Below are 14,191 nucleotides of genomic sequence, written 5' to 3'. Positions count from 1 at the left end.
AACGTGGTGGGTAAGAAGGTGCGGGACGCGGCGGAATCGAAGAGGCCGGGTGGGTATCAGGGCGATGGGCCGAGCAGATGGTATGAAGACCCATGTTTTTGAACTCCTGGCGGACAACTGCCTGGATCAGGGAAACCGTTACTGCAGGTGCGTTGGTGGGGCTGGAGTCGAAGGCAGCCGGATAGGCGGCCTCGATCTCACGCCGGACGATCCTGATAACATCGTCAGTGTTGTTGGGACGAGGAGCGTCGGCACAGGAAGATGTCGTTGGGGTGTTGGCCAGATGGGCAAACTGCTGGTCGATACGTCGACTTTTAGCGAGTTCCAGGCAGCGGCACTCTTTTATAACTGCATCCACCGTTGCCCCGTTGTTGAAAACAAGGAAGGTAAAGGCGTCATCAGCAATGCCTTTGAGGATGTGGGAAACCTTGTCTGACTCAGTCATGTGTGTGTCAACTTTGCGGCACTGAGTCAAGACGTCCTGAATGTATGTGACATAGGGCTCTGTTGACGTCTGCACACGGCCGGAAAGCGCCTTCTGCGCGGCAAGTTGGTGACAGTAGGGGTTGCCGAACAAGTCTTGGAGCTTTTGCTTAAGCGAATCCCAACTGGTGAGCTCATCTTCGTGCATCCGAAACCAAACTCGAGGTGTGCCATCGAGGTAAGACTACGTTGGCGAGCATGATAGTAGGGTCCCACCGGTTATTTCGGCTGACGTGTTCGTACAGGCTGATCCAGGCCTCGACGTCTTCCCCATCTTTGCCCGAGAATACGCCAGGATCGCAGGGAGAGTGATGTAGGTCGTCGAAGTGACAGCAGGTGTCGGAGCCGGCGGAGTCGAGTCGTCATCGCCAGGAGCCATGAAAGAAGGCTCGACGTACCGTCCACTGCGAAGCTCCGTGACGAGGTAGAGGGAACGTCCAACTCCACCAGATATGTTACGTAGGAAGACGCAGACGAAAAGCTATATACAAGTATATTTACAAGGAAATATGCCGCACTTGGCCAAGAGGCAACAGCCCGCACTAGCCTCCAATCGTCGTCGTCGTCTTCTCACTGCTTGCCTCTTCGTCATTGGAAATACTGTTCCGTAGCAATATCTACAATTTTTTTTACTTGGATTGCTACATTGTAATTCATGCCACATACTAGTCAAAATGCTACTTCTTCCAACATGTCAGAATTTATACAGAATTTCTATAGTTCTATTTGCTCTCAAAGTGGTATCAGCTCACATAAACTAAAAAGCCAACAATGACATTCTTTATGGAACAATTACTTTTTCATACATAATGTAATTATTTTATGCTTTTCTTTTTTTGTAGATGAAACAATAAAAATTACAATAAGATTCTAATAATCATGAAGAATAAACATTCATTCATATTACAGAGAATGTTTTTTAGTACTGGGTAAGAATAATGTGTAGAAATTTATCTGCGCAATGTAGTTTCACTTTTGTGCACCAAGTTTGAAATGCCCTCATTGCTCAAAAAATTATTTTGGAAAAAAAAATCTTTCAAGGTAGTATTTCTTACATGAAAGTGAAATACCAAGGCTTTTTTAAAAAGTATTGGAGATGGTTGACGAAGCACTTGGTATACTTTAGATGGTATGATCTTTGCGCAGAAAGGATTGCGCATACACTTCTTTTCTTGAAAAGTATTGGAGATGGTCGACGAAGCACTTGGTACACTTTAGATAAAATGATTTTTGCGCAGAAAAGATTTTGCATACACTTCGCACCTAGCTTTCTGCCAATTCCCTCATTCCTGGAACTTTTTCTTTTTTCGTTCACTGAAATATGAAATCTGCTTGGTTACTGTGGCGTATTACATATATACATTATTCTTGCAGCTACCCTGGCAGGATGAGGAAGACTGCCTGGATGCCCATACATTGCCCCCTGAGCAACGTGAGAGAGTACCTTGTTTTTATGCGATAGTGGAATGCTGCTTAGTAGTTGTTGGCTTTTTCTTATTTGTTATGTGAACAGGAGTTATTGTGACAAATAATTTTGTGACATGATCTTGATTTAACCAAGTTTTCGGTGATTTCAAACATGTATTGGGGCCTCTATGGCTCGTAAATCTAGCAAAAAATTACGAAGTGTCAGCCATTTGCACATGTTCTTAGGCATGAAAAGTTGAGGTGGCAAAATTGCTGTTGTGCAAATGACATAATAGTGTTCCTCGAAGCGCAGTATGCTGGAAACACTGCTGTGCCATCTTTTGCAATGGTAAAGAAGTTGAGGCCATGAGTCAATGTAGCAGTATAGAGTAACTCATCGGAAATGTGGAGATGGCCACGTGGAGTCTGCTCGGAGTAACAGTAGCCAATCTGAAAGGCCACAATCTTGAGTGTTAAAGATGCTGCAAGAATTTTTTAGAGCCGAAGACTTGTATTGTCAGTCATGTTAAACCTAAGCAACTGTTCCTTCAATTTAATTAAGGTGGGAAGGGGAGCATGAGCTAACGTGATCAATTGCATTAGGGGATGGGGGCAGGAGGCATCCCATCAGCGCAAGCTGCAGCGCACACGCCACTGCACGTAATCACGCCATTATAGCCCAACCTTCTTGAGATAATTGGTTTATATAAATGCTTACTGACAAGATGCTATCCACCATGAATGTTCTGGGAATTTGTGAAATCATTTTTACTGCTTAAAGGGCCCCTTACCAGGCCCCATAGCGAATTTTGATTATACGCTAGAAGTTGTTACGTGTCCTCTAGGGAGCGTTCTGCGCGCAAAAAAAGTTTTCATATCAGCTCATTAATAGGTGAGATAGAAATATTTCAGTGCTGCGAACCAATTATTTCAGGAGGCGAGCTCTACATATAAGCTAGACACACTCTCATTTGCCCCATCTATCCTTCACAAGCGAAATTCCTTCCCTGCGTTCTCCCATACCAGACTTTGAGGATCGCGTGATGCATACGTCACAGGCCCCGCCTTCATTTTTTTTTTTCCCCTGTCTTTCTTGCGGCGCACTTCCGCTGATGACGTCGCACATGACCTGTTCGGTTGTCTTGTTTTGCGCAGTGCACGATTTTGTGCACTGTCACAAGGACATCTGACTAGTGGTATAATGGCTACATAGATACTGAGGCAGACACTAGCAGATCACAGAGCATGATACTGCGCTGGAACACGGTAGAAAATGACTGTTTCGGCATCTGTATGCACGACTGCACAACGTGGGAACAAGCAGACGAAACGGAAATACAGTGATACCTCGTTAAACCCTAGTTGGCCGGAGCTCGGAAAATGTACGTACCGTATAATGCGGAATATAGGTCGACCCCCTTACATTGAAGCAAAGAAGTCAACATAAAAATTATAAGGCACAGAACTTCGTTTTATTAAGTGGTGCCGCCAGACTCGTCACCTGCTCATTCGTTCGAGCTGTCTGAACTCTCGTCCGAAGACGACTGCTTTTCACTGGCTGCCTGCCACAACATGTCATCCTCGGTGCCGTCCAAGGAGTTGCTAATGCAACACTTCTTGAATGTCCGCACCACCATATCTTCGGGCAGCGAGCGCCAAGCCTGCGCAGCCGGCCGGTTGGGGTCGTCGGTTTGTCGCCGGCCATCCACTGATTATATTGTTCGCGGACACGGTCTTTAAAGGGCTTGTTAAGCACGACGTCCAGTGGCTGAAGTGTTGACGTCATGGCTCCCGGAATGACGGCGAGTTCCGTCCTCCCGTCGCGGAGTGCCTGCTTCACACCTGCGGTCAAGTGCCCGCGAAAGGCCATGCTCGGACACCGCAGGAGTGCGCCGGGTCGCCGATTGCAGACAGTCTTAATCCAATTGAGCATGAGGGCCTCGTCCATATAGCCCTTTTCATTCACGTGAACGACATCCCGCGGGAAAGCCTCTTTCGGCAGCGTCTTCCTCTTGAATATTATGTATGGGGGCAGCTTTCTGCCGACTGCAGTACACGCGAGCATCACTGTGAAGCGCGAATGCTCTTTCCCCGTAGAAAGAAGCTTGACTTCTTTTGCGCCGCGTTCGCACACTGTGGTGGGCGGCGGCATGTCGAACCACACTGGCGTTTCATCAGCGTTGCCGATCTGTCCCAACATGTAGCCATGCTGCTGCCGGAGACGGATAACATATCGCTGGAATTTGACCAGCTCGTCCTCGTATGCTTCTGGCAGATCGATGTGCGCCGTCGAAGTGCGAATCCCTTGCGTCGCATGAAGCGACGAACCCAATAAATGGAGCCCTTGAATTGTTTCTTGGGCAGTCCGGATTCTCGGCCGATCTCAATAGCTTTGATGCGGATGAGTTCTGCTGTCACTGGCAAAGATGTGGCACGATGCACGCGAACGAAATCCGCCACCCTGTCTTCGAGCTCCGGGTGCACCGCGTCATAGAATAAAGAACCGCGCAGCGCCCACGAGTTGGGCCGCGTCAGTCACCAAGGAGGCGATAACGATGCGGATGCCGAAAGGTCTGCGCTCCTACATGTTGCCAGCCGACTATTCATGTTGTGCCAAGGGCCGGTATATAAGTCGAGGGGTGAACTTCTAGTAATATTTTTTGGAAAAAAACCTTGACCTATATTCCGCACTATACGGTACTAAACGGTAGTACTGCTTAACCGAAATACCACTGGATCCCCCACTTAACTGTCAAAAACAGAACTCTGAGAGAGTACGATGAAAGGGAAAAAACAGGCAGTGTTTATTGACTTCATGCGACAAAAGTGTTACAGTCGCCGACCGTTTATTCGGACCTCACGGGGACTGCTGAAATGTCCAAATAAACAGGTGTCCGAAAAAGCAGATTAAGAAAAAAAAAATGAAATCCTTTATTTCCACGCACTTATTCGGGCTCGGCATTAGGCTTGAAGAAATCGTGAGTGCGCCGTTGCACGCTGTTCCGTTTACGCGCAATCAGATAAGCCTGAATCTCTGAGAGGGTCGTACGGTCACTATAGGCGGCTGAAAGCACAGTCGCTGCTTGTGCACGCTCCGCATGCGACGGCAGCGTAACACGTGGTGCGTCATCTTCCGACTCGGAGTCATCGTCCGACGGTGCAGCATAGAGAACGGGTGCAGCAGAAACCTGACGAATGATCTCGCCGTCGTTGAGTTCTGCGCATGTCAGTACAGCAGTGTCAGCACCTGTGAAAGTGTCCGGAATCGCAATGCAACCACTGCGCAGGTCTCGGCAGAACATTTTCCGCGTCAGTAGGGAGCACATCGGAAGGCGACAAATCTTAGGCCTCCCGGCACCCGCTTGCCGGCATTCCCCAGCGCAGTCTGCGCGGGCACTGTCGGCGCCATTAGACACTCGACGCGATGTTTCCGTACGCCGCGTTGGAACACCGAAACCTCGACACAGCACACAAAGCAAACACCACCGTGCAGACACCAGTCGCACAAACGAAAAACGCGGCCTGCGCGTCGTGCGCGAAAGAAACAAATCAGCTGCTGGATTGTCTTGACATGGCTTACTAAGCTGAAACCGGAAGTGCTGTACGGCCACTCTATCGAACCAGGCAGAAACGATGATGATGAGCGGGGATTTGCAGTAGCGCCACTTCGTGGGGCAGCAAGGAGGCTCCGTTAAAAAAAAAATAGCGTTCAGCAAGTCTAACTATGCGCCGGTCAGAGTCGGTGCATGATGCCCTCGATCGAGTTGGCTCAAGGAGTGTCCGAAAAATCAGGCGTGAGGTTGCAAGGTGTCCGAACTTTCGGCAGTTGTTATACATTATGGTCTATGGGGAGAACGGTGGTGCCGCGAAGCTGACCGAATAATCGGGCATGTCCGAATTTTTGGAGTCCGGAAAATCGGTCGGCGACTGTATTTTCATTTGATGCCACGGCGGCCTAGCTGCGAGCCAGCTTTTCAGCCAGCCCCCTCTTCTCGGCAAACACTCGTATGGCAGATTCCTTGTTGGCGTTCTCCGTGCACGCGCACGGTAGCGCTGCAGAAGTCGCGGGGTGCCTTTTTCATTGAGAGGTGCTGTTCTCGTCACGACGATTGCATTCACGTAATGTGTAGCTTCTGCCCTTGTTGGGCCAGAATCGCCGTGCTATTGCTTTCCGTGTCGTCCTCATCACTGTCGCTAGTCAACACTTCGGCAACAACAGAGGCAACAATGGCAAGTCGAACCTCATAGCCGACATCTTTTCGCGGTCGCAGCAGCGCTGCCGAGCAACTTCTTCGCATTTCTAATGCCACACACCGTAGTCAACAGCAGATCCCTGTCGCGTGCCAGCGCCGACTTCGTGTCACGTTCAATAGCACGAACGATGTCTAACTTTCCTTATATGCTGAGCACCCGGCGTCTTTTTTATTCAAGCTTCGGAATGATGCGAGTCCTTGATTGCATGACGCCACAATGCTCTCTGGCTCGGCGCCGAAATGACGTTGATGTGGCTTCACGCGCAAACACACAGGGCGCTTGGAGGCCGTTGTTCCAATCTTTGAGGCTTGTTGTTCTGCTGAGCCGCCCGATGGAGACGACGCATCGCCATGTTTGCGTGACAAAAAGTGGGAACACTACATTTTAACTGATACGTACGCAATAAGCTGGTACGGTTTATGCGGATACAAAACACTTTACGTTAAATGGCCGCTGAGTCGGGGATTTGACTTTACACAACTTTTTAAACAAAACTACTGTTAAAGCGGGTACGGTTTAACGATGTTTTACTGTACATCTCTCTTGCTGCAGTGCAAAGTAAAACAAAAATGTGCAGACATTTGGTTTTTGAGTTTTATTGTCTCTCTAAGCTTTAGTTCGTGTATTCAAGCAACACATTACACAAACAGATGTAGCCTAGAATAATTTTCGAAATCACTCGTTGCCACAAGCGACGTCACAGCAAACAAATGTATGTAGATGCACCAGCATGTGTACGTCATCCTCCAGCTTGGGAGTGCGCCAGCCGTGAGGAGAAGGGAAAAGGGCGTTCGGTTTAAAATTTCAGGTATTTCCGCAGCGTGTAGCGATGTAATAATTTGCGGACACAATCGTTATCGCGCATTGTATGCTCTGCACTTGTCAGCTCAAGATGGCCAGACCTGGTGAGGCGCCCTTTAACCCTTTGAGTGTAGATTTTTTTCGCCATATGCGATGCGACCGCCCAGGTTTTTTTTTTTTTTTCTTTCTTTTTTTCCCCAGATTCCGAACCTTCTTCGGGACTTATTTCGAAAAAAATATTACCGTAATTTTTCTAGGGTGACCATAAAGTGAGAAAAAGTATCTTGAGTTGGTATATATGTACTCTTCATTCATGAATGACAATAAAAAAGGAAATAAATTTGTAAGAATTAAAAATTTGATGCATTGTGATACACATAGTTCAAGGCTTTGAAAATGTGCACATGAGAATATTTTGCAAGGCTGAAATGTTCCTGCTCTTACACTAATATGTACATTGATAGCTGTAATAGAAATACGTAGGTGCGTGCACTCAAGAAAACTGTGGTCGTGTGCTCGTCAAAAAAGCAAAACGTGTGACGAACTTCCGCTAATCTTCATCTTACCTCGCCAACCAGGGGCAATCAGTTTTGGAGAGTGCCAAAAAAGAAAAAAGCAACGGAAATGCATGCACGGCGGCATCCTTCCTATGCGCACCCCTGTGAGCACTAAACGAGCGAGAGACAGGCGCTCGCCCTTCGACCGATTACAGTCGAACCTCGATATATCGAACAACGCGGTGATCGCAACATAGTTCGATATAGCCAGAATTTGATATATAAAATCACATAGAAAACGCGTTAAAAACTAGCACAAATCAATCAATGAACCAATCATGGCGCAATAGATGCTCACATGAAGCTTCAAACAAAGTATTTATTTCGTTCGCTGAAAGTACTGAAGCAGCGTAGCCTGCTTCATATTGGCAACCGCGTGCTTGACCACGGCGTCCTCAACATAGTCCAAACGGTCCACAAGACAGTCCAGTGTCTTCTATTGCGCCGCAGTAGCGGCGTACAACGGCCAAAGCAGCTACAGCCTCAGTTGCAGTCGGGAGCAGGGCAACATCAGCGCTTGCTGGATCAGCCTCGGCAGCGTCTCCGTTTTGGCCACTCAGCAGTCACTTCTGCCGCGATCTCCACGTCTGTTAGCTCCACCACTGTTCCACTGTTTAAAGGCAGCTTTGCGCACCCGCTGCGTGCCTGGGTGCTGGTTCTGTTCCGCCTTGGCCTTTATGTCACTCTTGTTTATCAGCAGAGTGCTCAAAGTACTCCATGGGATGTTGAAAGCTTCGGCGACGCTCGACTTCTTTTCTCCATTTTCAACGTGCTGTATCACTTCCAATTTCGCAGCAAATGTCAGGGACGTCCGCTTCTTCGCGTTTGCAGCCATCACACCAACCACGACAGGCCTAAGCCACACACACACAACGACTGGCGTAGCACAAGCGGCAGCACCGAGACGCATGTGTCGTTGACGTTGTCAAACTAGCCAACGTGGCCAAGCCACGGCCGCGCCAAGCCGCCGCGTGCGTACGCCGCTACGTTCAAATGGTGCCCTCGGCGCAACCGATGTGGGCAGCTATCGTACGCAGCAATCTGGAACGCCCATCGCGCCGCCGCTATCTTCAAGGGTGTTGCGGGAAAGCTCGCCTCCTGTCAACAGAGCGCACTTGGTCTGGGGCGGCGGAGTTCAATATATCCATTTTACATCCGGCCCCGTTCGAAATAAAAAATTAAAAATGCATGCGATTTTCCACGTGATATAGAAAGTGTTCGATATACGCAATAGTTCGATATATCCGTGTTCGATATATCGAGGTTTGACTGTAGTAACAAGATAGATCAGTTTTGCAAGTGCAAGAAGCCAAAACCGCTCGCGGAGCAGAACTCAAACTGCCGCCCTCCTGCGCGTGCGCCAATGCGTGAGCAGTAGTATATAGTAAAATATTTTTGCGCGCACAATTGACAAGGACACAGTGAAGGGGGACACACGAGCCCTTCACTGTGTCCTTGTAAATTGTGCGCATAAAAATATTTTACTATGAATTCGTACCAACTCGCCCAACTATCAGTTCTGCAGTAGTATATAGACACGGAGCAAACTTGTGGGAGCAGGTGGGAGCAAACTAGCTCTAAAACAAGCCATGCAACAAAAACCGAGAGAGGGAGGCGTGCGAGAAAAATTCCCTGAATTCCCACATAGTGGCAGCACATGACAGAAAAGAAAAAGTTAGGAAATTGCCGCGCTTTTTAAACGTACAGACGCCGCCGTAAATATACGGCATCGACCATTTTTGGACTTGTTCACGGCGCTTTATATTTACGTCATTTACCCCTTAAGGGCAACTGCAACGAAATCTTCGACTGCGTAAAAAGCCCAGTTTCAGATAATTTAGACATGAGGTAGCCTCTGTGCAAAATTTCAAGCTTGAAATACAAGTCAATGTGTCACAGAGCTAAACAAAAAAAAATTGATGTTTTTCATACCGAAAAAGAAAAAAAAAATGCCACCATTATTGCCCGGTGGAAGTGACATATAGTGAATAATGCGGAGAATCAGCGGCTGCGCTGTCTGCTTTCCTTGCTCGTTTCCTGTTCTGGTGTATCAGCAACCTGCCCGCACGTCTGCTGGTCAGAGTTGGTATGCTTTGTTAGCTGCTTTATGCACTGTGACAACGCGATTGCACGCCCGCAATGTTCTTTTAATGTGAACTTTTCACAGAGTCCAGCTGGTTTCTCTATCTGGTTGTCTACGTTTAACAGCAGGGCCTCGATGCGTCCTGCTTCCGCTCTATGAAGGGTGCACTGGGGTGGCCAAGCTAACATTTCAATGCCAGCGTGCATTGAAATGTTTACCTTGTTCTCCTCAATCTTCTTTCGTTTTTTTTTTTTTTTTTTTTTTTTTTTTTTTTTTTTTTTTCGATTTGAGATTTTTGCTTAATGTGCTTCGGGCTATCTCCGTTTCAGCAACGGCCGATTTCTTCTCTCCTCTTTCAACCGGCCAAATAATTGCAAGATTCGTCGCCTATGTTAGCGCATTCCATTTTTTTTACGTTTCCCGCCATGGTCAAAGTGCACAATACTGGCAACCTGCAGACCACCTAACACACATAACTATATGCAAATAGCAGAAATACCAAACACACGTGCACAAAGTCAACCAGTGTAAAGAAGAAATGGCGACGTGTCAAGTCGGCCTCGTCGTTTACCATTTATGCGGCTACGCTTAGTGCCGCTGTAGTGGTGAATGTAGAAATGGCAGCAGCCGGTCTTGAGAGCTTGCCACACCATTGCAAACTGCCGCTGTGCTGTGGAGAAGCTTAACGTCTGTCTGCTCCCAAAGGGGTCGTGCTCGAGCCCTAAAAAATTACGTATATCCATTGAAGAGGGTTTACTATAAAAAGAAATAAATTCATGTAGTTAAAAATTTTCAGTTGGAGTTTGACATAAGCCAGAATTTGTTATATCTGCGTTCGTTATATCGAGGTTAGACTGTATTGTTCCTGTAATGCAATCAAATTCAATGTTTTTTGTTTTCCCTCCAACTCTTAGCGGGTCTTCTGAGTTGTGCTGGCACCTTGGGCCCAGAGGCAGCCCTGGCCAGCACATTGCCGGAAACATTGGAACTGCAGCAACTCTACCTGCGGCCTCAGCAGGTGTATCCACCAGCCCAGTATTCACCAGGGCACCATCATCCACCTGTTATAAGTCAGGAGGTAAGTGGCATAGCTTTTCTAGTTTAGAGCACCTAGGCTTATTTCAGTACCAATCGCAAGAATGCTTGTAAATTGATTGCTGTGGTTTTACAAAGATCCCGAACCTTTCAAAATGCTTCCGGTCACTGGTACATCAATCTCTGCTCTTTGTGAAAAAGCATTGCGCTATTCAACGCAAAGTGACCATAGGGCACATTAACCTGTAGGCATACATGAGCCTTTGCAGTTCAAGCTGTCAGCCTGTGACATTAGCATACCTGCCAACCCTCCCGATACGCCCGGGAGACTCCAGATTTTTTACTTAACTTTACGATTGTACGATCACTGTCTGATATCTCACGAAAAGTGGTCTCTCTTCGCACAATAATAGTTTTTTGCGAAACCGGCACTACGAAATCTAAAGCCACATCGTAATCGTCAGCATCACCAACAAGGGCTGCAATAGCACCATCGGTATCATCGACTAAGCAGCCGACTACGGTGCCTAGTAAGCCGACGAAAGCCGCAGCCAATGTAGCTCTTGCATTTCAGCACGCCTTCCTCTATGGTGCATCTTGTTGCTGCTGCTTGCAAGGCGTTGCTGCTTGTGTGTATGATTAGTGTTGGCTAGATCGTCTGTTGCGGTGCACCGTGTAAAGTTACAATCCTTGTGTGCTTGATACCATGGCACTATGAAGGCCCAAGAAAAGGTATTTGCAGGCGTTATTGCAATCTTATACTTCTGAATTTCCGTGCTTTTGGACATCAAGGAAAGGAGAACCTTATGTATTTTGTACGTGTGGATGCGACGTCAGTACACGGTGGCAAAGGCGACTTGAAACTGCACATTTCCATGGCACACCGCTGAGCAGCAAGACAACATAGTGAACTTTCTCTGGAACAACTGCGACGACAGTGCCATACGTGTGGAGTGCCTGTTAAGGGAAGACGCGGGTTTTACATCGCGAAAAATGGCCAAAAATTAGATTTTTTGAAAATAACATTTTCAGTTTCTATAACCCTTTTTCTATCTGATACCCAAATATCATCACTCTAAACCACTTAGAAGTGCTCAAAAAAATTAGTTTTATCAGCCAAGGTGGCGAAAAATCTCGTGGAAATCAAGAAAGAACAGCGTTTTTCACGCCACAATATCTCCGGAACGACGCGACCGAGCGCCGCCATCTTGGTCTCGTTGGAAAGCGCATTTCTCCGTCTTCAAATCGGCCACTTCAGCAATCTCCTCCATACAGAAACAAGCACACAAAAAGCAAATGATTGAGGGTCGTGCCGGAGTCTGCGATTTGCCACGCCCGCCACGTGACTCCAGCGCGGTTCGCCATTGGTCCGGTGCTGGTGTCGTTTGCTCGGCTCTTTGCACCTCGCGAGTTTGACGTCTCCACTCGCCGTAATCTTGACGTGTCAAAACGGGCGCTACGCGGACATCGCAGTAGCGTGGCCGATCCCTACGCTTGTAGATGTTTCAGACTCTCGGCTAAGCATTCCGAGCATCGGCGACGCGGACTTCGCGACCAAGATTCGCGTGCGGAATCCTCGGACATGCGGGTAAGCCTTTCAGCAGTCGGTGTTTCGAATTCGTGACACATTCATATCGCGCACGCAATTCTCAGAAACGCGGCTTAACATTTTGCGCATAGGGAGTCTCAGACTCGGCGATCATGCACATTGCGCGCGGACTTCTCAGACCGTCACCTAATCATTTTGTGCATCGGCGCCTCCGACTGCGCGAATAAGCACATCGAGTGTCGACTCCTCGAGCCCGCGGCTAGGCATCTCGCGCGTCGGCACATCGGACTGCGCGAATAAGCGCATCGAGGGTCGACTCCTCGAGCCCGCGGCTAGGCATCTCGCGCGTCGGCACCTTGGACTGCGCGAATAAGCGCATCGAGGGTCGACTCCTCGAGCCCTCGGCTAGGCATTTCGCGCGTCTGCACCTCGAACTGCGCGACTAAGTACATCGCGCGTCGGCTCCTTGTATCTGCAGCTATGCATTTCGCACATCGGCACTTCGGACTCGCAACCAAGCACCCCATTGCGCGTTCACTCTATTATCATATTGTCACGATAGCTCGTAAGAATATCTATCATACCACCCCTTCATAAAGAGAACCTCATCATGAGCTCTATTCACTAGGCCCCTTGAGCTGGCACACACCTGGCTGCAGAAGTGATTGAGGCATCATACAAAAGTAAAATTCTGGAAAGCACCTAGCAGCTGCATATCTATCACTGGCTCTCTGATCCCAAGTTCCACAGCCACTGTCAGGTGAAGATGACTTGGAAGGCTACTTACACTCAGAGGCTTCATTCAGTAACATGGTCAATTCTACCAAATGAAAAAAAAATGCCTCACTGATTGTAATGGAGACTGCTATCAATCAGACAGCCTGCATGTACAACTGGAACTATATTCATGCCCACACAGAGTTCTGCACCTCGGTTTGAAACCCAGGCACCATGCTCTTTGTAGAGCATGGTGCCTAATAAAGTTTCTTGTGCTAGTTCAGTGGCCAGTGTGCTATTATTTTGAAAGTGTGCAGTCACACATTTAGTATGGCCATTCTTACAAAACATAGAGCTTCAAAATGGTGCCATTTGTATTGCTGTAGATTCACTTCAGCAAAAGCTACATTTGCTTGAAACTTCAAATGCGTTCATTTCAGTTCGATGTTTTTACACACTGTACCAGTGGTTTTTACACACTGTACCAGCGCTTTACCAGTGGTTCATCACCAATTTCTTCAAAAAGGCGGGCTTTGTGCGTAAGGACGAACTTCCCCAACCCACTGAGACCAACACGGTGGAAGCCGCTGACATAACCGAGCTCTGGGAGCTCGTTCCTACTGGTGACACAGGTGGTGCGTCGATGGTGGAGTTTTTGACTGCAGACAGTGCTGCCTCGTTCTGCGATGAGGTCGCCGACGAGGCGATCGCCGAAGATGTGCTGTCTCGACAGACGGCAAAGTTGTGCGACGGTGGCGACGGCAGCAGCGACAGTGACGAGATTGACAGTGGCTCCTTGACCCCGACCTCGATGTCCATGCAAAGTGCACTGTCGTCGATCGACTCCTTAATTGATTTTATGCATGCTAAAGGATTGCCGCCAATTTTCGCGCAGCAGCTGGAATCCACGCGCACCGCGGTTGGGAAGCTGAAGCAGCCGCAACAGCAACTGCAATTTTGGACTATTTCGGCGCGCCTAACCCTTGACACGATCATTGGCGCTAGAAATAAAGTTTGTTTTTCACGACCTACTTTCTACATCATCTATTCTTTAGAGCAAGTAGCGAATTCGAAGCTGCAAAGGTATGTTCCGCGTTTTTTATTTATTTTTTTAATAACTGCAGTCCAGATATAGCGATCATCGGTTATAACGATCATATTTTTCGTCTTGATATCGTTATAAGTGGACTGCACTGTACAACGGTGCTTTGTGATGGCGACAGCCGCAGTTATCTAGCTTTACGAGATGATGAAGTGTATGGGTATATCCGGATTGAAAAAGAGGACTGCGTGAATTATGTGCAA

The 14,191-nt window shown here is 47.9% G+C and overlaps 1 protein-coding gene across 1 annotated transcript in view; it reads left to right on the top strand.

Moving 5' to 3' along the window:
• LOC126543282 (ubiquitin carboxyl-terminal hydrolase 10-like) overlaps nt 1-14,191 on the top strand; it is a 105,238-nt gene that overhangs the window by 27,361 nt on the left and 63,686 nt on the right. The window contains exons 3-4 of the mRNA XM_055061803.2: nt 1,858-1,915; nt 10,500-10,663. Coding sequence (XP_054917778.1) covers nt 1,858-1,915; nt 10,500-10,663 — 222 coding nt within the window. The remainder of the gene's footprint in view (nt 1-1,857; nt 1,916-10,499; nt 10,664-14,191) is intronic.

Source organism: Dermacentor andersoni, chromosome 1, assembly GCF_023375885.2.
Source record: "Dermacentor andersoni chromosome 1, qqDerAnde1_hic_scaffold, whole genome shotgun sequence".
Classification (NCBI taxonomy): Eukaryota; Metazoa; Arthropoda; class Arachnida; order Ixodida; family Ixodidae; genus Dermacentor; species Dermacentor andersoni.
The sequence above is the reverse complement of the archived record's forward strand: the minus strand, read 5'-3'. Positions and strand labels throughout refer to the sequence as shown.